Here is a 27,969-nt window from a genome sequence, read left to right on the forward strand (position 1 = left end):
TAGCACATGCTTGGTGTCCTCACTGTTTTCTGTGCTCTGTGTTCAAAAGCTCACTGTCCTGCCCTTGCCTTGCAAAATAAGACCACAAGTTATTATTTTTCTTTCTTTTTTTTAAGCTTGCCTGCCCATTTTTCCTTGGAAAACTCAGCTCTTGTTAATTATTCTTATCTCTCTTTACTTACAACTATCACTTTAGATTATTTTGGCCTAAAAAAATAGTTGAAAACTGTTTCATACCCCCAAATTCTCTTTCCACTCTGGAGACAGTTATTTCAGTGGAATTCTGTTCATAGAACATTTCAAACTTGACTCTGTTTCAACATTTGTATCAGAAGTATGTTCTTGACCACTAAGCATATGCCATAAAAAACCGTTTTGAGTATTTTATGGTGCTGTGGGACACTGTTTTTGTTGCAACAGACTTAACATAACTGTCTGTCTGGAAATTGCCAACAGAAGACAAGGCAGAGCTCGGCTTGCAGCTATGAAACCATTACAGTGCTTATTTTGCTCATAATTATGGCGGTTTGGTGCCTTCTCTTCATGAGAGGGAAATAATAAATAAAATAATAAGGTAACAATTCCATGCACATTTACTTGGATGAAACCTCTTGAACCCAGTGAGTCTTGCTTTTGAGAAAATAGGCATAGGATTACTGTAAATCACATGCAGGAGATTTGGTTTTGGTTTTAAAAATCTGGATATTTAGAAAATGAATATAAATACAATATAATGTTTGCACAACCCTTTCTGGCAATTTCCGAAGAGGGATTGGATATCAATGAGAAGCTGATTAAGCCAATCCCTACCTCTGCCCATTTATTAATGGCTCCACTCTTGTACTTCCATTTTGCGACTGAGTAATTTTTAGTCCTCTTACATGGGCCCTGGGGCTAGAAAGTTTGGGAGCCCTTGATTTAGAATATGCATAGCAAAGGGGTAAATGAAGCATTTATCCATCATTTGCTAATTTCTTACACTGCCTTCAACTGTAATATGGGGATAATACAGACTTATGTTGTAGAACTATTGCAAGGATTACTAAGAGTGTGCATTAAGGTATTTGAAATAGGGATGCTTGTGTTAGCTTATTATTATTGCTTATTTTTCTCAGATAATTCCAGAGTTTGAGAGTGAGAGTGCCAGGTCACTGGGTCTCCAGAGGTCATGCCATGGTTCCTCAAACGTGAAAATAAAGGATACCAGCCATGCCATCCCTGTGGTGGCAGGAAGGCGTTGGAGGCCTGCAGCTTACAAGTTTTCTCCACTAATGTTTGAGAATGCAAAAACAGAATCCTGTGCCGTGGGGACTTCAGAACACCCTTTGGACTTCGGTGGCCAAGCAGGAAACTTTGAGACATGCTGTAACCAGCCACGGGCAGCTTCCATCAACCCTACAAGCAGTTCTAGGGCTGGGATGGAAAATCCTTGTCACTGTTCCTTATCTCCTTATGCTGACCCAGTTGCATTCAGCCCACCAGAGATATGCACTCCAGAACAGCCCTCCATTGAGGCCCATAATTATTGTCTGCCCCAGATGGATAGCTTTACTCCTGGTCCATTTAGTAATCATGTTGGTGAGGATATTTCTAATGACTTTGAGGCTACAACTGTGCTGGTCAAGGACACTCCTGAGCACGAATATGGAGTTAAGGTAACATGGCGGAGTCGATCTCTCTTAATGAAATACCTCAGAGAAAAAGGAATGCTGAGCACCAGGGACATCTTAGTAAAGACACAAATGAGTGCAGTGCTTACTGAGGCTGGAGATAGCCAATAGTTTTGAAAGATCAATCTCTATTTGTGGTGTGTTCATCCAATCCAAACAGATTTTGCAGGTTTTTATAGTTAAAAAAATGCAAACGTGTTTGACTAGAAGTGACAGCTGGGATACCAAAAGAAGCAATGCCTCTGCCAAAAACTGCTTTCAGTACTTCTAAACCTGGAGTGGAAAAATAGCTTGAACAAAACGTTTTTGTGTATGGTAAACCGTCTAAATAATTTGAGAAGGTGGTATACTTGCTAGATAAAGCACAGGAGCATTTAATAAATAAATTAAAGCAAAAGGGTCTGGTGTTTCTGGAAAGACATCCCTTATCGTACCTCCCCAATAAATGAATACAGTACCAAGTTATTTCTGTATTCAATGACTTCACTACTGATCTCTGCCATGACTTCAAGTATGGATATAGCCAGCAGTATTGTACGGTCTCTACTGCCTATTATGCTTCATGTTGTAGGATCTTGATTACCTGATTCACTTAGAGCAATGCTGGAAGGAATTACTTGTTTTGGGTTTTTTAAAAAAAATCCTAATAAAAGCATTGTTCTGTCCGTGTGGCTATTAAAAAATGCAGTGACAAACATTTTATTAATAAAGCAGTTTGCTTTATTTTTATGGCCTTTTAAATCACAAAATCCTAAATTATTTCCTCAGGCCAAGTGTTTAGCATGCTGCTTTATGGTGGTGAGTCATGGATAACTTACATCCACCAGAAGCACCACCTCAGTGCCTTCCACATGCACTGCATCAGGAAGATTTTGGGCATCACGTGGTAGGACAGAGTCTCAAAGAAAGATGTGCTCTCCTGAGCCCACATTCCCAGTATGTTTGCACTTCTGTCTCAGCGATGTCTATGCTGGCTCAGTCATGTCCACAGAATAGATGGCAGGATCCTGAAGGATGTGCTCTTTGGGGAGCTGGCTTCATGCACCAGGCCAGCTGGATTTGTACAGTAACTATTACAAAGATGTCTGCAAATGTGACATGAAGGCTGGCAACATTCACCTTGCCATGTGGGAATTCCTTGCAGGCAATTGTAGTTCCTGGAGACAGCCAGCTAAGGTTGTTGGCAGGATTAAGAAGGCATCTACTGAATCCTCAAGGTTGCCACACTTTATGTGAAGGGGTGGTTTCGAGAAAGTGTAGAAACCAAGAGCAGGCCGCAAATTTTGTGTAAATCAAATTTGATGTATGTGGGTTCATATTTAAATAATTAACTTGGGGAGGATCATGTAGAAAATCCTAGGTACAATCCCTGACGTTGCCAGGTAGAGTTGGGGATGAATCCTGCCTGAAACCCCAGATAGCCACTGCCTTCTAGTGTCAATTACAGTCGTACCTTTGTTTTCAAACAGCTTAGTTCATGAGCAATATGGAATTTGAACGCCGCAAACCTGGAAGGTGGTGTTCCAGTTTGCGAATTTTGCCTCGGAAGCCACACTCCTGCAGCCAATTGGAAGCTGTGCCTTGGTTTCTGAACATTTCTGAATGCATTTTGTTAGAAAACCAAGGTATGACTATACTGAATTAGACAGGCCAGGAAGATCCAGTCTTGGGACTTTATGTTGAAGGGTGGGTAAGAAATTGAATTCATGACGTTGGCAGTGATAGCTGGTGTTTGGTGTACCTGGTGGGGTGGGGGTGGGGTTCGTGGGTCACAGGGGTGTGGTAAGTTCTGGTTTTCTCGCTTGCAGAGTTGCTGTAGACATTATAAATAAACACCTTGCTAGAGTTTCACGTGTGGATTCTTACCAAAGAAACCCTGTTACTCGGAAGTAAGCCCTGCTGAATTCAATGAAGGTTGTTCCCTAATAAGCACATACAGCCTCAATCAGTCTTAAAAGTGTCACAGAGGGCTGTTGGGATGGGTGCCGAAAATTATTCCCCTCCAGTTTATTCGCTACATCTTTCCAGTATGTAGAGTAAGGCATCCTCGGATCTTTCGGTTTACCGAGAAGCAAAATGCCATCAGGATTAGGAATAATGAACTCCAAAGATACAGTATATGGTCCGAGCTTGCACGAAGTGCAGCTTTCTAGCTTGGCATTGGCCTCACGTGGGGAGAGGGGTGTGAGGAAATGGTCTGTGCTACAGCGACCCTGCAGTGTAGTCCACCATTCGGGCTGAAGCTTCGCACGGCCAATACGGAAGCGAAGGGCCCGTCTCTTCCGAATGCTCCCCGGGACCACCACTGAGGCGCCTCCGAACGTGGGCAAGCGAAGGGCGTTTTGCAGCCGAAGGCAGGATTTTGTTCGGAAGCGGAAGCAGAGGCAGCAGCAGCGCCACCGCGGACGCCCCACTCCCGGCTGCCTGCCACGAAACCCCGCCCGCTCCCGCCCAGCAGCCAAACCAGAACACGCGCCCCTCAAGAGAAACGCGCGGCCTGCGCGGGTTTTACGGCGCCTGCGTGGCCTCAGCGCCCACCTCCCCTCCCGCGGCTGCCAATGATAGCGCGCGGTACTCGGGGTCCTCTTCCAATGGCGCGAAGTTTCAGTGCCGCGCTGGGTTGCTAAGGAAGAAGGAGGGCGGTTGCTGGGGAGCGGCGGCGGCCTCACCTCTTGGGGTTCCCATGGTGATGACAGGATGGCGAGCGGCAGCGGGCTGATTTGCCCCAGCGCAGGGGCCAGGTAAGGCGGCCGCCCTTGCTGCCACCCTCCGCCCTCCTCGCCACGTATCCCCGAGGGAAGGCGGCCGGCTCAGGCGTCGGCATCGGGCTCGCTTCCCGCCCCTCCCCCCATCCCCCTGGGTCGGGCTTGACTCCCCGACTGCTTCAGGGCCGCCCGCCCGCCCTGACTGCGTCCCTGCCGCTTTTTGGCTGTTGCACCTATTTGTTCGATTTAAGGGGAAGTCTCTGAATGGATGGGGTGGTTGTTCCCCATAAGGATTTTGGGAGGGTACGTAAACATCACGAGGCGTTATTTTATTTTTCAGCCTCTCGTAACGGCGAAAGTAAGTAAGCCTCGAAAATGAAAACGTGGGCCACTAACTCTCAGCGCGCAACTGGTCCCTCGGGAAGTTAAAAGCGTCCGGACCCGGCGCGGAAAGCGGCCCAACTGCCCACCCCTCCGCGCTGCCTCCGATTAACCCTTCTTTCAGCGGCTTTCTCCCCGCGAAACCCGGAGATTCCCCGTGCTTTGAAAATCCGAACAGGGGAACTGCATCAATTGCACGGGGAATTTCCAGGTTCAGGGAGTGGGAAATGTGCGGCAAGAGAAGGAAGGGCGCAAGGACGAGGGGGAGTTAGGGGAGGCGCAAGCAGGGGTCATAGCCCCACTTAAACCGAGGGTGGAGATATGGGGGTAGCTAGGATTAATTTTAAGGGGGGCAGGCATTATCTTGGGGGCCAGAACCCAGTTATTTGTGACACATTTGGTCAGTTAAGTATTTTTATCTATTTACTTGATTTAGGGGGGCAACTGCCCCCCTGCAGCCTCCTGGCTACACCCATGTGTAAAACAAGCCCTTGCTTGTAGCCCTAATCAGGGCTGGCCCAACACATTTTGGCATTTGAGGCAAAACACAAAATGGTGCTCCCCTCCTAATTTACATTAGGAACACGAAGGAATAAAGATCTACATTGGGATCTGCTGTCCTGAAGTCTTGCTGCCTGAGGCAGTCACCTCACTTTGCCTCATGGGTAGCCTGTCCCTGTCCCTAATTTTCTCTTTGTATAATCCCAGTTCCCAACATTCTGCTGTGCCTGGACGGGACCAAACACCAGAATTCAGGATAGAAATATAAATGTGGGATCAGGCTAGATTCTTTTTGGTTGTTGCTGCCTGGGAGCAGCTTTAACCATTGACCTAACAGTGTTCCTCTTTTTGGCTCATTTTCTCCCATACATGTGGTGATAGCTTATTTCTCCGTCACCATTGGTTCCTCTCGTAGCTATGCTGCAATGCTGTTTTCTGTAGTGAATGGGCTTTTGCACTCTCAAAGGCATGCTGTGACAGTTTTGCCAGGCATTTCAAAGCTAGAATCCCACAGATCAGACAGAATTTAGAGGCCACAGTTAGACTTGTTCTAATAATGAGATGCCCAGAGCAATTTCTAGTGCAGCTGTAATGGATCTGTTCCAGTTGTTATGGCCTCAGGGTGTGCATAAGCTGCTTGGAGGAGTTTGGCTGATTGCTTGCTCACTGGACCACTGCCCCACTTTGGAACTAGCTGAGAGGGAATGACTGGATGGATCGTTGTGGAAGAGTGGGGGGAGGTACCACTTGCCTTGAAGGAGGCAGGGATATGCCTTCTCAAGCAGCCCTCCCTAGACCCAAAAGTGCTGAACAACTGTTACCAAGTTGCAAATATAAATTTCTTGTGAAAGGTTCTGACAAGGCTGGTGGCATGCAGGCTGCAGGCATGCTTATAGGAAAGTGATTAGAGAAGTTTCAGTCTGTCTTCAGGTGTGGTCATGGCACTGAAACATTTGTTGGGAATGGGATGAGGGAGTGCGACCCTACTCCAGGCATCCCCAAACTTCGGCCCTCCAGATGTTTTGGCCTACAATTCCCATGATCCCTAGCTAACAGGACCAGTGGTCAGGGATGATGGGAATTGTAGTCCAAAACATCTGGAGGGCTGAAGTTTGGGGATGCCTGCCCTACTCATTCTGCATGTTTTCCTGTGGCTTTTTAAACCATTGACCACTGTATTTTCCTGGGGCAGCTCTCTGACTTAGGGTTTGGGGGCACTGCTTTACGTTGACAGAAACTGAGTGCTATGGGGGGTTTGCTGAAAGCAGTAAATTTGATATAATTTGGATGCTTTATTATGTAAACACAGGTGGTAATTTGATGCAACCTCTTTTGGTTGCATCAAAACACTCGGTTCTAGAATTTAAGCAACTCACCAGAGATAGTATTATTTGGCTGTAGTATATTTATTTGCCATGCAAGTATGGTATTGCTGTATCCTGTTTGTATTGTCCTATGTGTTATTTAAAAGAGTTAAGTGAAAGAGTTTCAAAAGTTGTGCATAATGGTGAAAACATTAGGTCTTAGATACTAGAACAAAAACTTGGGTTATTCATCCTACACTTGCATTAGTATGTTTGTGCTTGTTTCTGGAGAAACATGAAAAGAATAAGAATAATTCTTATCATTTTTAAGCACATGCTTTGCAATCTTATAGGGTAGGTTAGTGTCATCTCCATATTGAATGTGGGGTTGGGTGAGCAGAAGGAAAGTGGCTTAAGTAAGGTCATGGCTAAGATGAAATTTGATCTAATACTGTTGAGGTTTTCAGACTAATTACTGTATTTTATTTTTACTGCTGGTGCTCAAACCCTGGTGAAGGGTGGACGTGGAAATATAATTAGTCAAAAATCTGATATATATGCTACATAAGTTTACAGATTTTGACTCACTTTCCTGAACTATTTGTTACAACCACATTACTGCATGATGAGAGTTATATTTAACAGAAATGCTAATACTTCATTTCTCATCTTTCTCAGTGGCTTTGAGGATGAAGCTTTGAAACTACGTCAGCTGAAACTGGAGAACCAGGTAATCAATACCACAAGGCAGTGCCTGACAGGTATTGTAGTAGTGAAAATGAGTAATTGATTATCTCATGAATTTGGATCTTGCAAGAAGCTCATCTAGTTACACCATGTTTTTTATTTTTGTAAATTCAGACAATTTGAGCAGGGTAAGATAGAGTAAAAATGTTTGTTTAAAGTCAAAAGACTTTATTATATGGCTGTTTGTAAATTAAATAATTTATAGCCCCAGTTGAAATTGTTTGTTTAAACTTGCATGATTAGTCAAAAGTACTTTAAAGTACCGCATTGGGCATTACATATAATATTGCAGGAATTCCTAAGATCTATTGTTGAGGTTAATAAATGAGTGTATTCCTTGACAGAGAGCTCTTCTGGAAAAGAAACAGAGGAAGAAGCGTCTTGAACCCTTGATGGTGCAGCCAAATCCAGAAGCAAAGTTGCCTAAGGTGAAGCTCAAAGGGTGCGAGGAGCAGAGCCCTTTAGTAGGACCCCATGTGCCTGTTTGCAGTGATGTTCACCTCCATGGTGAGTGAAGTCTTTGTAATTATTAAACGTTCTTTTACTTTCTGTAATCCCTTGAGATAAGCACTATCAAATTCATGAGAATCTGGTACTCTAAAGTATTAAGTACTGTATTCACAGATGTGCTTGTCAATACTGTAGCAAAATGTATAGCTAACTATTTGTCATGACAGACATGTTGAAACAAACTAAGCTGCTTCACAAAATGCAACTGTCCCTGGAGTTTACAGCAGGTGTTATGTGAGGAATTCCAATTGTATACAGTGGTACCTTGGTTTACGAACTTAATCCGTTCCGGAAGTCCGTTCTTAAACCAAGGCGTGCTTTCATAGCAGTGGGGGGACTCAATTTACAAATGGAACACACTCAACAGGAAGCGGAACATGTTCCTATTCCAAGGCAAAGTTCACAAACCAAAATACCTACTTCCGGGTTTGCAGCGTTCTTAATTCAAGTTGTTCATAAACTAAGCTGTTCTTAAACCAAGGTACCACTGTATTCTGTTTTAAAAGCATTCAAAATGGTGCATCATCATTAGTGTTCTGTGTCATTATTATTATTTACTTCAAACAGTATGGCTGAAATTAAGTTATACAAACACCAGCCATTATGTGCTGTTGTGTCCATGTTTTCCATAGAATAATTAAATGTAGAATCAATAATTTTTGTAATCAAAGTATACAAATGTGATAACAGTTGATGAATGATTCTTCTTCCCCTTACTACTTATATGCTATAGATAATGCTTCTCTGTTGACAGACAAGACAACAGAAGGGGGTAGAGGAACATATAGTAGATCGTACCAGTGTGCGTCATGGACATCACACTGGACACATGATTATGAGTGTAGTCAGGTAAGAGACATATGTAGGCAAGTTATCTACACTGTAGGGCAAGGTGATATTTAGGGAGGGGAATAATAATAATATTAATTAATTAATTAATTAATTAATAATGTATTTGTACCCCACCCATCTGGCTGGGTTTCCCCAGCCACTCTGGGTGGCTCCCAACAGAATATTAAACAGAATAAAATTTAAAACATTAAAAACTTCCCTAAACAGGGCTGCCTTCAGATGTATAGTTATTTATCTCCTTGACATCTGATGGGAGGGTGTTCCACAGGGCGGGCACCACCACCTAGAAGGCCCTCTGTCTGGTTCCCTGTAACCTCATTTCTTGCAGTTAGGGAACTGCCAGAAGACCCTCGGAGCTGGACCTCAGTGTCCAGGCTGAACGATGGGAGTGGAGATGCTCCTTCAGGTATATTGGGCCGAGGCTAGTAAATATATCGGTAGATTATATTTCTATAACACAGCATATGGATTGCTCTTAACCAGTCATTGCTTGAGAAGTCATTGGTTCACAAATGTTAATGACTGTGTACTTTGGATAGCTTGAGTTCTGTTTTTTAGAGGACTATCTGGACAAGATCAGTTGCAGTAACTTTAGGTGATTTTGCATTCTAACAACATGGTTTCCTTTTGGAGATTCCAGTGCTCCAACAGGGAAGGTATGATAGGATACAGTAACCTCTGAAAAGCATGGCAAGTAAGAAATATTTATGTTGTTGGTGGGCAGGATTCAGTGAAGCTGAAGGGACTTAAAACATTTGTCATTGTATTCTTTTGTCACCATGGTGGTAGAGCCAAGTGGCCATCTGGACTAGGGGAAACAAAGAGTGTATTAATCAATTTAGTACAGTCAATAGACCAAAAATAAAAAAGCTTACAGTGCACAAGAATCTTAGAGCAAAACAGTGCAGTGTAAAAACAATCATATAAAACTGCAATACTCTTGAGTGCAAGCCCAGAGAACATTATGGGGTGATAGTATATAGTAAATCTAACTGAGGAACCTTTGTGTGCTTTTGAATAACCTCCAAGTTTCCCAGAGAGATTTTAAAAAAATCATTTTTTATTAAATTTTCCATTTTAACAATCCAATCAAATCACACCAAATATTCCACATTATACATATTCATATCAAATAGTCCAAATATTCTGCCAAATCATACTTTTGGGAGGACTCCCCATGCTTTGAAACTTTGGAGGGCTCTAATCCACATTGTAATCAAACTGCATTTCATATCTTCCAATAGTTCTTATTTCTCTTTCTGTTGTCATCCTTCTTTCACAGCCTCTGAGTTTTCCCCACAAGCGAGTTAAGACAAACAATAATATGCTTCTGTGTGGATTTTATATCTTTCGTTCCCCAATTAGTTTACAACGCTGGTATTCTGCCAAATCATTCTAACGGTCTTTTCACAACAAGCAGACGCTCCTGCCGTCTAATGCCATCTTCGCACCGATGAATCTAGGCGTCTGCTCAATAATTTTCCAAACCTGTTGCATCAATGTAGTTTTTCCAGGGGGGGATTTACCACATTAGACTGGAGGTACAAATATTAAAGCATATTAAGGGTCTTCCCCCCCTATAACTTTCACTTTTGCAACTCGGTTGGTTTCCAAGATGGCAAATTTCCAATTTCAGCTGCGTCATTGTTAATAAAATATGATTTCTGGGAATCCATCCAGGAATTTTTATCCCAACTCCAGCAATTAAGAGAGATCTGTATCTGTCTGTTGTTAGCGAAATAGAGGAGCCTTTGATCCCTATTCCAAGCGAGCCGCAAATCAAAGTTTTAATTATGTTGTATTTTCATTTCCACACAGTATATACTTTTCGTCCTCAATTGCTATAGATATTAAAATGGATCTTCTGATGGGATTTTGTTAGGTAAATATTAAGGCATGGTAATAAAATAAATGGAGGCAGTGAGAAATGGAGGCAGTGAGAGATTTTACTTTCTTGGGCTCCTTGATCACTGCAGATGGTGACAGCAGTCACAAAATTAAAAGACGCCTGCTTCTTGGGAGAAAAGCAATGACAAACCTAGACAGCATCTTAAAAAGCAGAGACATCACCTTGCCGACAAAGGTCCGTATAGTTAAAGCTATGGTTTTCCCAGTAGTGATGTATGGAAGTGAGAGCTGGACCATAAAGAAGGCTGATCGCCGAAGAATTGATGCTTTTGAATTATGGTGCTGGAGGAGACTCTTGAGAGTCCCATGGACTGCAAGAAGATCAAACCTATCCATTCTGAAGGAAATCAGCCCTGAGTGCTCACTGGAAGGACAGATCTTGAAGCTGAGGCTCCAATACTTTGGCCACCTCATGAGAAGAGAAGAATCCTTGGAAAAGACCCTGATGTTGGGAAAGATTGAAGGCACTAGGAGAAGGGGACGACAGAGGACAAGATGGTTGGACAGTGTTCTCAAAGCTATGAACATGAGTTTGACCAAACTGCGGGAGGCAGTGCAAGACAGGAGTGCCTGGCGTGCTATGGTCCATGGGGTCACAAAGAGTCGGAAACGACTAAACAACAACAATAAAATAAAAAAAGTATTGCCCCACCATCGGTTCCGTTCACATACCAGTCTGTCTTTGATGTTCCAGTAATCTTTCCTCAACTGCCTTCGTCAGTGGCTGGGCTGTTTAGCAGATTAAATTCTCCCTCCTCATCTGAAGCATGTCCAACACTTAAATCTAATTATTGAACTTAAGTAATGGAACTTGATGCGTTGCAGGGATAGCGTCCACGAGTGCGGCCATCTCGGGTGCTTTCCATCCAGTGCCCCGCAGCCCCTCCTTCCTTCTGAATTTGGGAGTGGGTTGAGTGGACATCTGTGGATGAGACTGCATCTTCCCTCCGGGAAGAATTTGTGAAGCTGCTTTACTCCCATAACAGCCTCTAATTAGCCCTTGATAGTCGGAGCGATGGAATGTTTGGCCATCCTCCGTCGCACCTCAAGCGGAAGTGTTTCCCAGAGAGATTTGACCCACTTGACTTTTCCTTTTTTTATGCCACCCCCCACAGTTACTGGAAGTTTACTTCCACTTTTCAAGTAAAATGTGACTGTGTTAGATTTTCATTGCAACTGCCTTTCCACGTATATCTCAAATTTGATGGTTTTATCAATGTGCATGATTTTTGAAGAGAGACAAATAGCTCAGTGTAAAGGTAACAGAATAGGCAATATCCTCTTAAAATAAATTTACATTTTTTTAAAAAAACAACAACCATGAATAGAACAACACTTCTGAAACCTGTTTGAGGCAACAGGCTTAGAATCACATAATTGTAAAGTTGGAAGGGACCCCCCCAAAAGTCATCTACTGCAATCCTCCATAATGCAGGAATCACAGCTAAAGAATCCCTGGCAAATGGCGATCCAAGCTCTCTTAAAATTTTTCCAGTGAAATAAAATTACTGTGAAATAAACCAGAGAAGGAGGTTGAGGGAAGTCCAGGGGGAATGAGGAAATTTTGAAATTGTGAATAATAATAATTGTTATGATGTAATATTGTAAAAAATGGAAAATTGAATAAAATTTATATATATATTTTTAAAACCTCTAGTATAGTCCACCACCTTCCAAGATAGTCTATTGAAGAGTTCTTACTGTCAGAAAGTTCTTCCTAATGTTTAGTCGGAATCTCCCTTCTTGTAACATGAATCCATTGGTTTGGGTCCTACCCTCCGGAGCAAGAGAAAGCAAGCTTTATCTCTCTTTCATGTGACAGGCCTTGAGATATTTGAAGATGGCTAACATATCTCCTCTCAGTCTCCTGTTTTACAGACTACATATACCCTGCTTCTTCAACCGTTCATCTTGGTCGCCTGCCTCTGCACATGTTCCAGCTTGTCAATATTCTTCTTAGATGCTGGTGCCCAGAACTAGACACAGTTCTCTAGGTGTGGTCTGACCAAGGCAGAATAGGGCTAGACTATTGCTGCCCTTCATCAGGACACTATACTTCTTTTGATGCAACCTACAATTGAATTAGCTCTTTTTGTTGCTGCATCACACTATTGACTCATGTTAAGCTCATCTGCTCAATGTCATTGAAGACGTTCAAGCATTCTAAGTTCTCTTTCATGGTCAGGCTGTTCATGTGTTCACCAACAATATGGCTACCCTTTGTCTTCATCTATATACAAGGTTGAAGACCTTGCAGCCCTCACACTGCATTTGTGAAATGGGTGCATGCTCAGATGCATAGTTCTGATGGTGGTGCATCTTGCTAGCATCAATTCTGTGGCAGACGTTATTGCCCAGTTGCTTGTTCTCACAAGTGGGTACCTTCCCTCTGGGTGGTCTGTGGCATGCTCCACCCTTGGGATACACAATGTTTGGCAACCTCCAGGAACAGGCACTGCTGGTTGGTGAGATGTTTTTTGAAGCATTTTTTAACACCCCGTTTCTTTCTGATCCCCTGAAAATTTGAAGCCTGTTGGGAGGCCTTGCTCTCTTAATGACTCAGCTCCTACTTGCCAACTTACAAGGTAGCTTTCCTTATTGCCATCACCCCTGTAAGAAGGACTAGTGAACTTTCTGTGCTACAGTTGAACTGCTGTTGGAGATGTCTTTGGATATCTGGCAAACCCTTGCCTTCTATGTGGGCAGGACTGCAAGCTGTAAGAAAAAAATCATGGCTATTTCTCTGTTATGAAGGTCCTAGGAATTGGCTTCCAGTCTCCCTCCAGATCCTTCCCTCCTAGATTTCATCAACCATGAGCTCTACTCTAAACTGACTCAACTCCTAGTTCCTTTGGTTGTGCGCACATGCTCAAGGGAATTCATGTTTTCCACAGCTTTTTTCAGGGGATTCTCTGGGCACAACTCTTGTGGCATCACTGTCTGATTGCAGCCCTCAGCACTACAGGGTTGATGTTTAAGCATAGGTGGAGACCTGTTTCAGACAGGTTGCAATGAGCTCTGTGGCTTTCTGAAGTACCTTTCTCACTTGCCTGGTTAGTCAGCCTGTCATTCCACCCCTATGTAGGGTTGTGCAGAGGCCACACATACACACAAGGTTGCTTACAGATCACTGTGGTTCTTTAAAGTGATAATGCGTCCAGTTGCTCAACCCACCCTCCTTGCCCGCTGCAGGTCCTGTCATCCTGCTCTTGCTCTACTGCTGCTTCCTCTTGCTGCTGTCCTTCAGAAGTGGTTGGCAAGATAGGAGCCACATCCTCTTGAGTGTGCCCTGTGGGCATGGGCTGCCCAACCAAACTCTTGCTGTCCTCTGGAAAAATTCTGAATTTAGCTGCAGAACTCCATAGATGTGACTAAACAAATGACCACTTGGCAAACCACAATGTTGGTTATCCATCCTGTTTTTTCTTGCTTGCATCTAGAATAATCCAGTAGGCTTCCATAATGACATCTAGTCTACTTGTGTAATTAGAAAATGACTACACCACATGCTTGAACAATGCATTTCACCCTGGTTTGTAGGCTTTGATGGTCCAGCTATCTTCCTGAAACCAGGGATTCAGGAGTTGGGGGCTAAACTCCAGATAATTTCACTTGGATCATCCTCAACAGAAGATGACAGTGAGCCAAAAAAGACTGAGGGAAGTACAATAGATAAAGCTTCCAATGTGAATCTGCAAGACATTCTGCAGAAACGAGGTAAGAAATTAATCAAGAGCTGGTTCATGAACACTAAGCCCAAGGTATGGCTTAGCACAAATGACTTTTTTTTCCAGAGAGGTGAGAGTTTAGTTCAGTATTTATGTTGTGAAGCACCCTGTGATCTTTGGATGAAGATTGGTGTACAAATTTAATAAATAAAAACAAATAATTATATTGTATCAAGCAAATTCATAACTCCATGCACATCTAAGATATTTTAAGGAGCAAGGCAAAAGGTTTTTTAAATTACACACAAAATGCAATAGGTACTTAAAATGTAAGGAACAGCCATGCAATGATCGGTTGCTTCTCTCCCCACAGCATCTCCTTCAGGCTGCTCTTCTGCTGCTGATGCCTATCACTGCTGCATGCTTAGGTTCCTTCCATACCCTAACTTCCAAAATTACAAAAACTTCCTTAAAAAATTGCATGAACCATGATGGAAATTGGAAGGGTTAAACAATTTATGGACAATGAAAGTGTGTTAAGAGTGTTAGGCAAGGAGAAGATGAATGTGTGACTACTGTATTTACTTTCAATTTATGGCTCCAGCAGAGTAGTTCCCATTTTGTATTCAAATTCTGAAAATTTATTCTAAAAAGCTCCCCAGCCCACTTTTCCACTTTCTCCCACTTATTTTACTTTCTCATTATGGAAAAGATTGGTAGTAAGTGGGTTTGTTTGCCTCATAATGTAATATTTTTTATTGTCAGATTAGTCATGCTGCTATTTTATATAAGAACCTATTGCAATTTAAATTTAGGGACAATAGTGGGAGAGATATCTGCTATATGGTTCCTTCTACATTAACATAAAATAACCTGCTTGTTCTGGCATTTTGATAGGTATCTCTGGCAGTATGAATTTTGATGAGGAAGACACCGAGGAAGATGAAACCAAGGAACAGTCAGGATCTCACTCGCCCTGTTTAGAATCTCAGAGGCCTGCTTCTGCAAACAGCCAGAAGTCTGCTACGGTATGCAGTCTATTCTCCCAGTGAAAAATGTAAAAAAGAAAGCTTGTGACTACTAGAGTCTGCATCAGCACCATCATTGCCAGAGTCAACCTGTGAAGTCTTCCCAGACTCATTACCCTCATGTTTTAAAAGGGAAATTAACTGGAGACTTTATCTTGGATGCCATTATCATTATTGCTCTTATGTTTACTCCTGAAGTTGTTATTATTGCAAGTCTTGCACTTTCCTCCTCTGCTCCTGTTCCCATGTTAAACCATTATAAATTCATTATAAATTCCGGAAGGTGCCTTGTTGACTGCCCAGTACTGGACAATATACCTTTATTCTCCTTAAATTTGTGTGTTGTGGTAGCACTCTGACCTGACCTTGTTTTATCTTACAGGAAATGGGTGCTTCCTGCGTGGCACTTTCTCAGACAGATGCAGAGCTGGGAGAAGTGGGAGACCTAGAGGAGTTTGTACTACGCCCAGCACCTCGTGGCATTACCGTGAAATGTCGTATTACTAGAGATAAGAAGGGAATGGATCGAGGCCTCTTTCCTACTTACTACATGCACCTAGAGCGGGATGACAACAGAAAGGTACTGCATTTAACCAGATAATGTTGTAATGAATGTATTTGGATCTATTGTAAAACCAAAAAAGTTCAACCTCCCCCCCCCCCACAGCCCCCATAAGAATTAAAGCCATACAGAGTGTATGGTATATTTTTACTTTTTTGTTTTATGTAATGCTTACAAAGGACCTAAATTGTTCTCAACACTTATGCATTAGAAAGTTAAGAGAGTCCCTGCATGAAGGCTCCCAATTTAATAGACACAATTTTTAAAAGGGGCAAAGGGAATGAGAGGGAGGTGGGCAGCAAACATGGGAGCAAATGCTCCTTCAGTAGCCAGCTGATAGGGCCAAGCTGGTCTCCATCCCCCATGATCTCCCTGCAAGACTGAGGGCACAGCTTCCCAGTGGCTCGCAGTGCCTTGTCTAGTGGCAGTGTGTGCCTCCATCTGGTTCTGCAGTCCTAGGGCAACCATCCAACTACTATTTATAAATGCTATCTAAATGATCAACAAAAGTGATAAAACATCACAAAAAAGCACACACCTTTGTATTTAAGTGCACAACACACATGAAACATATTGAAAGAAATGAAAGGTCCAGAGAGCTCATTTCCTAGTTGAAATAAATTCATCAACTAAACATCAGATGTCAAGGAAATAAGCAGCTATCCTATTTTTAAAAGACACCTGAAGGCAGCCCTGTTTAGGGAAGTTTTTAATATTTAATGCTGTATTGTTTTTAACACTCGATTGGGAGCCGCCCAGAGTGGTTGGGGAAACTCAGCCAGATGGGTGGGGTATAAATAAATCACTTATTATTATTATTATTATTTATTATTACATGATACTTGTCAACAATATCTGACAGATACTTATCAGAATCTCAGTAGCAAGCTTGTCTGTTAGCATGATTTTCACTGGACATTTACTTGTATGACACCCATCAACAGGACAAATTAGCATTCATAAAATTAATAGAGAGGTTGACTATATCCTTCAAGAAACAAATAACAAATTCCCTGTTAATAAATAGCAACCAACAATGCTAACACAGACTTATTGTGACAATAAAAAATAATAAATAGATTTCTAGTTAGCAGCAGTAACAAGTTTTCAAAGTTCTGCTGCTGGCATGCATTGCACACCTCTCATAACTTATTAAATTAATTTGGTTTGCATTAAACCAGGGGCTCTCAGGCTTTGTACCTCCAGGGTCCACTGGAAAGGGCTGTTACAAAAAAGCAGCTGGTAGGGACAGAGCCAATCACAAAATGGTGGTGTGGGTTTTATGATCCCCAGATTCTGTGTTCTTTACAGAACCTGTTTCACTCTCCCTGGCAGTAAAGGTACAAGAATAATAAATTAAACCAATCATATGCTGCCTTCTATGACACCCCCGATCAGCTGCCTCACCCTATCTAATGGTGGACCCCTTGCATCAGTTTGTTTTAACACAACACTGGAAATTCCACCGCAGTTCTTCTGCATTCTTTGTGGCTTGGTTCTTTAGGTAGTTTCAGTTTGTTTGTTTTTAAAGTCCAGTGAATAGTGTATTCTGCTGACAACTTCAGGAAGTTGGTGGGTGGCGTTTTTTAGAAACAAAACCCAAAGGGCTTAAGCTGCTGACTGCTTTGCATCGACATTGACACTACAACCTGCCAAGCAAAGAAGACAGCCCAAGCAGGGCAGTCTCGAGCAGGTCGCACGCCCTGGTGCTGAGGGGCGGAGATCGCTCCGGCGCCCCCGCCCTCGCAGGGCGCAGCATGGTTTCCGCGCGGCTTTGCCGCACAACGCCCTGCCTACCAGCCCGGCGCCCTGGCACACCGCGCCACCAGGGGTCTACCTAGAGCCGGCCCTGAGCCCAAGCTACTGTTTTATGTGGAAGCCCTTCCTTGCTGTCAGATCCCTTGTTGATCCAAATCCTAGTCCAAATCCTAGCTAGCTGCCTTTGCTTGTGTAGTTCCTTGAGCCGAAGAACAAGGAGGATTTTCATCAACAGGGTAGCTGCAACCTGTCTGACATCCAGCATGGAGCAGGACAATCCATTATCCCTCACTATCTTCTCTTCACTGTCCTCTTCACCGTTTCCCTCAGCCGCCACTGGAACATTCCTCCTGAAGGTTTTTCAACAACTGCTGGCTTCAGGAACCACTAGAAACAGCATGTTCCCCAACGTCAGTATTACTAACATTTCCATCACCAGTGGCACCAATCATGTGATTCAGCAGATGCTAACGTCTACTTCCGTTCCCCCGTAGCACAAATTTTCCGCAATGGCAAATTCTGCAGGAACAGCAGGCAATAGTGAAGAGATGACAAGGGGTCATGGCTTGTCCTCCTCCATAATGTCCTCAGGGCTGGGCTAACAGAAGCAAGCAGTAGCTGAGGCTGGCGGGGGCTGTGTGATTGGTAAGGATGCTTGATGAGTCTAATCTGGCCACTTGCTGTCCTCCGTCTCCTTTCCCCCTTCCACTCATTTCAGCTTCTCCCTCTTCAGCTGCCTCCTCCTTCTCTTCATCTGCTTCAGCTGCAGAGGCAAGAGGACAGAGGAAAAAGCCAGCTTGTATGAGGGGACATGCCCAACCTTCCTGAAGGAAGGAGTGGGTAGGTAGACGGAGGCTGGGGACTGCCAAGCCCATCTCAAAGCAGGGCATGGCCCACCATGTGAGAAGTGGTGCTCTAGAGAGATTGTTTTAAAATACATAATTACTTGAAATATTCTCTCTCCTTTCACACCTTACCTTCTTTAAAATGTTTATATGTCTAGATCTTCCTTCTTGCGGGGAGAAAAAGGAAAAAGAGCAAAACATCGAATTACCTCATTTCAATTGATCCAACAGATCTGTCCAGGGAAGGAGAAAGCTTTATTGGAAAACTCAGGTGAGACTTTCAAAGTGATGTGACTTATACTGTGTTCATCTCGCCCCGTAGTGTCTACTTTAACTAGTACAAGCTCTCCAAGGTCAGGCCTTTTTCATCCTTGCTACTTAAGATCTGTTTGAACTTGAGATGCCTGGGATTGAACCTAGAATCTTCCATACGAAAAGCTTTGTCATTGAGAGCTATGGCCTCTTCCCCAATGTTCAGTGATGTAGTGGGGGCTTGCTATGACATGTTTTGTATCTTGCTTCCACAACAAAACACCTTGGCCGATCTCAAGGATACTTGTGTGCTTTTCCTTTGTTGTGTGACTTTCTCTGTTATAATAATATAATAATAATATCATTCTCTGTTATGGCTTTTTGTGGCATAATTCCTTAATATAGTGAGAATCATAACCTGGTGCTTAGGCAATACTGGGATGGATGGATCAATTACGTATGTTCATGTATGTCAGGGCTGGGTAATGTGCAACCCTTTAGTCATTGCCAGGCTATAAATCCCATCACCCTTGAACTTTGGAAGTTGGGAGCCCAAGTGCACGTGGCCCTGTAGATGTAGTCAAGGATGATGGGAGTTGTAGTCCAACAGCAACATCCAGAGGGCCAAAAGATCTCCCAGTGCTGGCTGATTCCCATGGGGGCCAGACACCACTGGTCTGGAGGCTAGGACCCAAACCAATGGCTTCAAGATGCAAGAAAGGAGATTCTGACTAAACATCAGGAATAACTTTATGAAGGTAAGAGCTGTTAAAACAGTGAACTGGCCCAACTCAGGAGGTTGTGGACTCTCCTTCCTTGGGGGTTTTTAAGCAGAGGTTGGATGGCCAGGGATGCTTTAGTTAAGATTCATGCATTGCAGGAGGTTGGACTAGATGACCTTTGAAGTCCTTTCCAACTCTACAGTTCTATGATATAGCTGAAGAAGGGCACTGAAAACCAAAGAGCTCAGAATCCAGAAAAATGTGGTGGATTTGCATAGTCTTTTCATTTCCTGGGCAAACTAAGGCAAGCTTTGGGTAAAGAGGATGATATAGTGTCAGATGTGTTTTAAGGAGAAAGGAAATTTTCCAACTCACTTGTATTATCTAATCCTAGATCCAATCTTATGGGGACTAAATTTACTGTTTACGATCATGGGGTTAGTCCAATCAAAGCACAGGGGCTGGTGGAAAAAGCCCACACCCGGCATGAGCTGGCTGCAATCTGTTATGTAAGTAACTTACTACTGGGGGCAGAGTGAGGGAGAAGAATTGTCTGTTTCTTTTTTATATATATAAATGATTTTTATTGGTTTTACATATACAGTGGTACCTCAGTTTATGAACACAATTGGTTCCGGAAGTCTGTTCATAAACTGAAGCGTTCATAAACTGAAGCAAACTTTCCCATTGAAAGTAATGGAAAGTGGATTATTCTGTTCCAGATGGTCCGCGGAGTACTTAAACTGAAGTGTTCATAAACTGAAGCTAACTTTCTCATTGAAAGTAATGGAAAGTGGGTTAATCTGTTCCAGGCGGTCCGTGGAGTACTTAAACTGAAGTGTTCATAAACTGAAGCTAACTTTCTCATTGAAAGTAATGGAAAGTGGATTAATCCAATCCAGACGGTCCGTGGAGTACTTAAACTGAAGCGTTCATAAACTGAAGCGAACTTTCCCATTGAAAGTAATGGAAAGTGGATTATTCTGTTCCAGACGGTCCGTGGAATACTTAAACTGAAGTGTTCATAAACTGAAGCTAACTTTCCCATTGAAAGTAATGGAAAATGGGTTAATCTGTTCCAGACGGTCCGTGGAGTACTTAAACTGAAGTGTTCATAAACTGAAGCTAACTTTCTCATTGAAAGTAATGGAAAGTGGATTAATCCATTCCAGACGGGTCTGGGGAGTACTCAACCTGAAGCGTACTTAACCCGAAGCATGGGTGTAATTGGTTCCGGAAGTCTGTTCATAAACTGAAGTGTTCATAAACTGAAGCGAACTTTCCCATTGAAAGTAATGGAAAGTGAATTAATCCGTTCCAGATGGGTCCACAGCGTTCGTAAACCGAAAATTCATAAACCAAGGTGTTCATAAACCAAGGTTCCACTGTATAGTGGTACCTTTGGTTGCGGACGGGATCCTTTCCAGAGGTCCGGTCAGATCCCGAGGTTTCCAAGGTTTCCTGAGGAATGGGTGATTGGCTGATAGGAGTGGTAAACCTTTAGCCATCTCACCGCTTGTTTTCCCCTGCAAGACCAATTGCAGTCGTTAACAGTTATTAACAATCATCAACAGGTTTACTACTATCAGCCAATCACCCATTCCCACCACCCTTCTGAGTAATACGCCTCCCCACCTTCTGACTATACATAAATGTCTGGTGACTTCTGTTTCAGTGTATCTGAAGAAGTGTGCATGCACACGAAAGCTCATACCTATGACAAACTTAGCTGGTCTCTAAGGTGCTACTGGAAGGATTTTTTTAAAATCTCTGGTAGGATTTATGCAGTACTGTATATTTCAACATTTGCTAAGCCTATTTCAACACAAATGTCACCAGTGACCTAATCAAAGAAAATATGACAAATCTGTTAAAAAATAATAAAATTAAACATTAACAGGCTCAGCACTTCTATAATAAAAAGCAGCTATAAAATTTAAAAACCAAGCTAATACTCACCAATAGATTTTGACTCCAGCATATAAAATTTCAAAGGAGGAAGAGGACCAAACTTGCCAAATCTACATTGTTAACAACTGTTCTGAATAAATGGACTATTTTTCAATCATCACTAATGAAAGTTATATGAACTTCTACCTTCACAAATCCCGGACCTCAAAATTGACCTGCACAAGATTTTTTTAAAATAAGCTTTGATACAAAGTTGACTGTGCACCTGCGATTAACTCATCCATGGGATGAAGAATGCTCATTTAGCCCATTCTCGGGTCCATTTACTAAAACAAGGTAGATAAGATCACACAGAAGGCAGAGGTGAGTAATGGGAGAGACACAGTAGCTACTTGCTGTGGGGTATAAGGAACTGGACCAAACCTTTGGACTAGTTGCTGTGTTGAGATTCACTGCTAGGCCTGGATACTTCAGTGGGAAAGGGGTAAGGTTAAAATAGTACTTTCACCTGCCAAAATGGTGGCAGGATCCTGGCTTTAAACTAGAACAGCTGGTTTTCTGACCCCAAGGCAACACAAATTCCACAACTGTAGGTTCCCTGCATTTTTGTGAACCCACTAAATCTTGGTTCGGAAATAGAAATAGGCAAGCTGTTTTCACTCATGTGGGTAAAAATAATGGTGTGCACTCGGGGACACTGTTAGCAGTGAGGACTAAGCCTACCCCTTCGTCTCCATCACTCCATCCTGCTTTGTTTTTTTCTGAGCAATGCTAGAGTGAAGTGGAATGTTGGGAGCTGGTTTCCCTTTTCCAAGCAAGCATGGCCAGTGTATTTGTCAGACATCATTCTAATCCAATAAAAATTGTATGTTTAGGGTCAGTCTTTTTGTCCTTAAATTTCTACCTCTTTTTTTCAACAGGAAACCAATGTGCTCGGATTCAAGGGACCCAGGAAAATGTCAGTCATTATTCCAGGAATGAATCTCAATCACCAACGGATTCCAATCAGGCCACGAAATGCAAGTTTCTAATTGGATCATATTCACACTATAGTGGGAAAATGGGAGTTTCAGATTTTAGTGATGATAGGAGCAGTCAATAGGCATGCCTCTGAATAATTGAGGATGATGCAGTTCAGGACACTTAAGAGAATTCTACTATTCCCCTTAAGAGTTTTGACATTGTAGTAGAGGGGTGTGTGTAGCTTATTCTTGAATCCAAAATATTCAGCTAGGTTGTCATAGCCTCTAAGGAATCTTGAGTGTTGTTGCCCATCTGCAGAAGAGCACTGCAGCTGAAAGAGGGAGGGTAGCCACAGTATTGTATACAATAGAGCATGTTCATGACTTATATGTTCTGTTTACATGATGCAATAGTGATCTTCAGATTTTCTAAACATAAGCTCAATTGGAGTGGAAGGGTAACAGCCTTGGGAAAAAGAAGTCAGGACTGTGAAGTTGAAGAGCTATCAGCAGTTTTGCAGACCAAGCCTGATGGAAAGGGGATGCAAAAGGAAACCTGAGATCTTGTCTTCTTGCTTATTTTGTTGCACAGGAGCATGAGAGTTTGCTGTCAAAATGGCAAAATAAAAACATGGAGAACCTAATTGAATTGCACAACAAAGCTCCAGTATGGAATGATGACACCCAGTCATATGTCTTGAACTTCCATGGGAGAGTCACCCAGGCCTCAGTGAAGAACTTCCAGATTGTCCATGAAAATGACCGTAAGTCTTATGACATAATAGCTGCAACAGAAGTTGGAGGGTCTCAGTCCAGGACATTAGAAGGTTCAGGGCTGAGAATGGATCCAGAATCTTTCACTAAAGATTGCTGGATTTGATGGAGAGAAGACAAATCCCAGAAGTCACATGTTGCTTTCCAAAATGCTTTGCTAGCAGCACTGCCATGCTGAATAGGTAGATCCCTGCACCAGCTCCCTCCCCTCTAAGCCCCCTTCTCTTGTGCCAATGTTTTCCTTCCAGAAGTCTTACATGCCAAAACAGATGTTGCTCACCCAACGTAAACACCCCTTTCATCAAAGTCTTGCACTTTTAATTGGCTGCAAGCCATTGTTACCATCATCTGTTGCTTGGTTTGAATACATTTGAATAGAATGGGGAGATGCTGAAATATTGATGGCCCCAATATTACATTGGTACCTCTGGTTACAAACTTAATTTGTGCAGGAGTTCCGTTCTTAAGCTGAAACCGTTATCCTGAGGGGCACTTTCGCTAATGGGGCCTCCCGCTGCATGCGCGCCACTGGCACGCGATTTCTGTTCGCATCCTGGGGCAAAGTTTGCAACCAGGAGCAGCTACTTCCGGGTTAGCGGTGCTCATAACCTGAAGCGTTCGTAACCAGAGGTACCACTGTAGTTGTTTTCAATACAAATCTTTAAAATATATTTTTATATCAACCTGTATTTTATTAAATTTAGCCCACTCTTTCTCACAAAGGAACCCAGGGTGGCAAATACAAAGGTAGGGAAACAATACAATTAAAAATTAAGTTTATTTATTTTAAAAACATGTAAAACAGTCACATACCTTCAATGCTTTTCAGTATTCAAATGCCATGGTATAGTGTGTTGCTGTCCATTTAAAAAGGGTAGAGTGGGTTTAATTTGATGTTTTATATTTTAGGATTTCTATTTAGTTTTGTTCACTGAAGAAGGGAGTACCATGTTGGGGTTATCAGAAATTGGACTGAGACGATCCTAGTCTTCCTGCCTTCCAGGCAATAGGACTAGGAATACTGTCCACCAATTTACCCCAGCCCTGCCAAGTCCGCAAAGAAAACAGTGAGGCTACTTCCTGCCTCTTTTCTGACTGAGGGCCCACCCATTCTGGCCTTGAGGCCTAGCAACTGGCCGCCAGCCCAATATGGGCTAACTAACCTGAGCAGCACTGGCTTTCTGCAGGGGTGCACTGGGGGTGATTCACCCTGTCTTCTCCAGATCTCATCTAGATAATTGTCAGCTCCATGAGGTCATCATGAGGTGATGGGCATTGCACCAAATTGAAGCACTCAATATCAGTCATTTGTGTACCAGCTACCTGCCCTGCTCCGTTATCTAGCCCTCAGGATGCCTGATAAGATGTTTTGTCAGCTTTGACGTAATGGCCAGGAAGAGAAGGGGTCATTCTGCTATGAGACAAGAAGGTTCCTTTTGGGCTTAAAAATAAAGGAATGGTGTCTTAAAAATAAGGGAGTGTGAACCCTAACCACCAATTATGAGAAACAATATCTGCCTCAGGGTTTGGTATGTGCAGATTGGGCAAATAGCAGGCAGGGAATTGCTATGGATAAATGTAATGATTCCATTCATTACTGTCTCCATATGATGCATCTAGATTATGATTTCTTTCTCTTTCTCCCTTTCTCTAGTTGACTACATTGTAATGCAATTTGGCCGTGTGGCAGAAGATGTGTTCACTTTGGACTTTAACTACCCCCTGTGCGCCCTTCAGGCATTTGCTGTTGGACTCTCCAGTTTTGATAGCAAACTGGCATGTGAATGACAGATGTAGTGCAACAAGACCGCCTCTTGTTTTTCTTCCTGTGCTAACATCTGAGAAGAAAATTGTACTTGGTAATCCTGGGGTGTGTGGGGCAGAAACTAACAGTGCTTACCTAGAAGGAAAATGGAGCCCTGATGGCTGACTACATAGAATGCTGCCTTTCGAAGATGTCTTCATTCTTAGAGAAGAATAAGGAAAATGTAATTCTGAGAGGGAGGCTTTTTAGAAAAGAGCCCTGCCCCCCTAGAGCAGCTGAGCATCACTGTGTCTAGGAATTCCTGTTGTTAGAATCACATTAATGACTTTGCTGCCTGTTTTCCTCATGACATTACTCGTGTCCTGGATGCTAATGCCACTGATACATCTGTGCTCCTGTAACAAGAGATGTCTTGCTGCTCTTGGTATTTGCCAGTCCTGTTTTCCAGTAAAGTTGGTTGGTTTCCATTTGTTGCTCTGCCGCTTTGCATCTGCTGAAGAGTACCTATTGTAGAGGTATGTTCTCCAATAAGGTGAAGTTTATTGATCAGCTTGAATAAGGCAAAATTCACCTGTCAGTGTCTTTCCACAAGGTAATTTTTCATGAAAAGTGAAGAGATGACAACCTTGACATGCCATGCTGATACTACTGGTAGTAATTGACTGGTTGACATGCCATGCTAGTTTCAAGAGCCATATAAGGATTTCCAGTTTTCTTGTTTCATTCAGTGATAAGCCTTCTTTCTTTTTTTCATTATTAATTGATCTGTTTGTTTTTGAGAAATTATTTTAAAAACACAGCACTCCTGTTGGTAGGCAAGGAAAGCATTTTTGTGTTGAAGGCAATCTTCCCTGTCTCATATGAAACTACATTCTAAATGTTCAGTTGGGTGAGATGTTTTTTGCTTTTTGGACATATTTGCTTGAATATGAACATTAAAACCTGAATAAGTGCATGTATATTCTAAGGCAGAAGGAAAGCTGCTATCTCTGCTAGATTAAGCCAAATCTTTATATTCCATGGTTGCCTACAGATTATTGGAACAGATAAGGCATTAGTGCTTCTTGGCCCAAGGGACCTTGATTGCATCTTGGCTCTCAAGGGATCCTTGGGCTGAGCACCTTCTTAACTACAGTTCATAGAATTGTAGAGTTGGAAGGGGTCCTGAGGGTCATCTAGTCCAACCCCCTGCAATGCATTCATTATGCATCTTGTAGAATTTCTTCTGTAAATTGCCTTCAGGTGTTATGCCCTGTATTTCCAAAGAACATTGACAGCTGAATAACCCCTGCTGTCTGAAGCTGTTCCTTCCTTTTCTGGTTACCAATTCTGGACTTTAATAGAATCGTAGAGTTGGAAGCGACCCCAGGGTCATCTATTCCAACCCCCTGCAATGCAGGAATATCAGCTAAAGCATCCATGACAGCTGGCCATCCAACCTCTGCTTGAAAACCTCCAAGGAAGGAGAGTCCACAACCTCCCAAGGGAGACCTTTTCATTAAAATGCAGTTGTGTCTGGTTTGTGTGCCATTAAAATCCCTGTATTAGTAAATACCGTGTTGTCTTCTTTCAAAGCAATGCAGGTTTGCTGAAATGTTTTCTTATAGGCGGAATAAAAATCATTTATCATTATCAATTGTAAATTCTGCACTTTGCCTTAAGTCAGCGATTACTCATCACTTTTAGAAAAAGCTGGTGAATTGCAATTGCCTAAAAGGAAATGTTGCCACTGATAGCATTGTGCACTTGTGTGGAACTGAAGGAAGGGATGAGAGAGCCATTTCCCAAGAGATCCAGGGCCATGCTCCTCGTTTCCATCTTTATGCATCTTGTTTGTCCTTGGAAGCACAAGACCCTGCAAGATGGCATTGGCTGCATTCTGTGCTGATGACTCTGGATTGTTGCGTCTCCTCCGACGTTTGACTAGAAGGCAGGTCCCTTGGTTGATTCCCCAACTGCCAGCTTATAAAGAACATCACTTTTTTAAGGTTTTCACCTTTATCTGTACCACAGCTCAATAATGTTTTTCTGGTGCCAGAAATAGATTTTGTCTAGAGGCACATGATCTTGCTACTTGTTTTTAGCCATTTGAATCTTTGGAATACAAACACTACAGACTTAAACTGGCTTTAACAGTCACTTCGCCTCCTCATGAATTAGTTCTGTGGGTGAAATAGGAAGAATTATCATACCATCACTAGAAAACAAAATTCTTCCTCTAATTCGTGATACAGGTACTGTATGTAGTTTCTGCTATTTATTTTGGAGCACTTTAAAGTAAGAGACTGTCCCTACCACCACATAAAATGGGGCTGGCTTCATGTGGCCAAACCTGGCTCCTGTTTCTAGCAGTCAAGACTTCTCTGACTTAACCCTGTTATGATTTCATGCTGTAGTTTGCCTATGGAATTAGGCTAAAATCCTGATTTTAAACACAAATTCTGTGTATTTGCCTGCTTGGAAAATGCTATAAAATCTCGTATGCTGGAATTGGCTGACTTGGGTTTTAACCTGGCTGTGGATTTTAATACCTTTGTGTTTGAACAAGGAGAACAATGCAAAGCGTAGGAATTTACACCTTGGTTGCTGTTGCAAATGTAGTGATATGCTGCACTTTCATTTTTCCTCTGCCTGCTTTTACATATAAATGCTTCTCTGCAAAATCAGTGCAGACCATCAAGACATAAGGGATCTCATATTGCTTTGGAACTGTATTTGTTTTGTAGAAGCCTCCACTATGCCTAATCCAAAACTGTATGGTATTGATTATATTTATATTTTTTGTATTCCAATAAAATAATTTATATATTTAAAAATGTGATGCCAGTATGTCTCTTTTGAATGTTTTGCACTGACAGTTTTGTACTCTGATTCCACACTACATGCACCTATGACACTTGTGCCTGTGATCTCCTTGTTTTCGAAGCCTCCTCCTCCTCCGAAGCCTTCCCGTCCTTCCTAACAGTTTCTAGCAACATTTTCCTAACAGTTTCTAGCAACTGCCTGACTTACAGGAGGCTGCTTTAGGCTGTGTAGCCCCATCTTTAGCCCCGTTAGTGGGCAGTGTTCTAATAGCTGATTCAAAAGACCCTCTTGCATACAATCAGTCCAGGATACCTCAGGGACCACCTGATTCCATATAGG

The 27,969-nt window shown here is 42.6% G+C and overlaps 1 protein-coding gene across 1 annotated transcript; it reads left to right on the top strand.

Annotated features, from left to right (window-relative positions):
• The first annotated feature begins 4,231 nt into the window (after positions 1–4,231).
• On the top strand, positions 4,232–27,868 carry TULP3 (TUB like protein 3). The gene is made up of 11 exons (XM_035113266.2): positions 4,232–4,411; positions 7,240–7,291; positions 7,653–7,815; positions 14,119–14,295; positions 15,144–15,274; positions 15,657–15,854; positions 18,598–18,710; positions 19,808–19,922; positions 22,245–22,343; positions 22,879–23,050; positions 24,715–27,868. Exons 1-11 carry the CDS (start codon positions 4,368–4,370, stop codon positions 24,846–24,848), a joined length of 1,398 nt encoding a protein of 465 aa, XP_034969157.2. The 5' UTR covers positions 4,232–4,367; the 3' UTR covers positions 24,849–27,868.
• The last annotated feature ends 101 nt before the right edge of the window (positions 27,869–27,969 follow it).

The sequence above is a fragment of the Zootoca vivipara genome, chromosome 9, assembly GCF_963506605.1.
Source record: "Zootoca vivipara chromosome 9, rZooViv1.1, whole genome shotgun sequence".
Classification (NCBI taxonomy): Eukaryota; Metazoa; Chordata; class Lepidosauria; order Squamata; family Lacertidae; genus Zootoca; species Zootoca vivipara.

Bases quoted from the DNA above. Each gene is read 5' to 3' on its own strand.
- TULP3 (XM_035113266.2), top strand. From the start codon at position 4,368: ATGGCGAGCGGCAGCGGGCTGATTTGCCCCAGCGCAGGGGCCAG. The intron at 7,292-7,652 runs GTAATCAATACC...ATTCCTTGACAG, and splicing joins AGCTGAAACTGGAGAACCAG to AGAGCTCTTCTGGAAAAGAA. The intron at 22,344-22,878 runs GCAAGTTTCTAA...TTTGTTGCACAG, and splicing joins TTCCAATCAGGCCACGAAAT to GAGCATGAGAGTTTGCTGTC.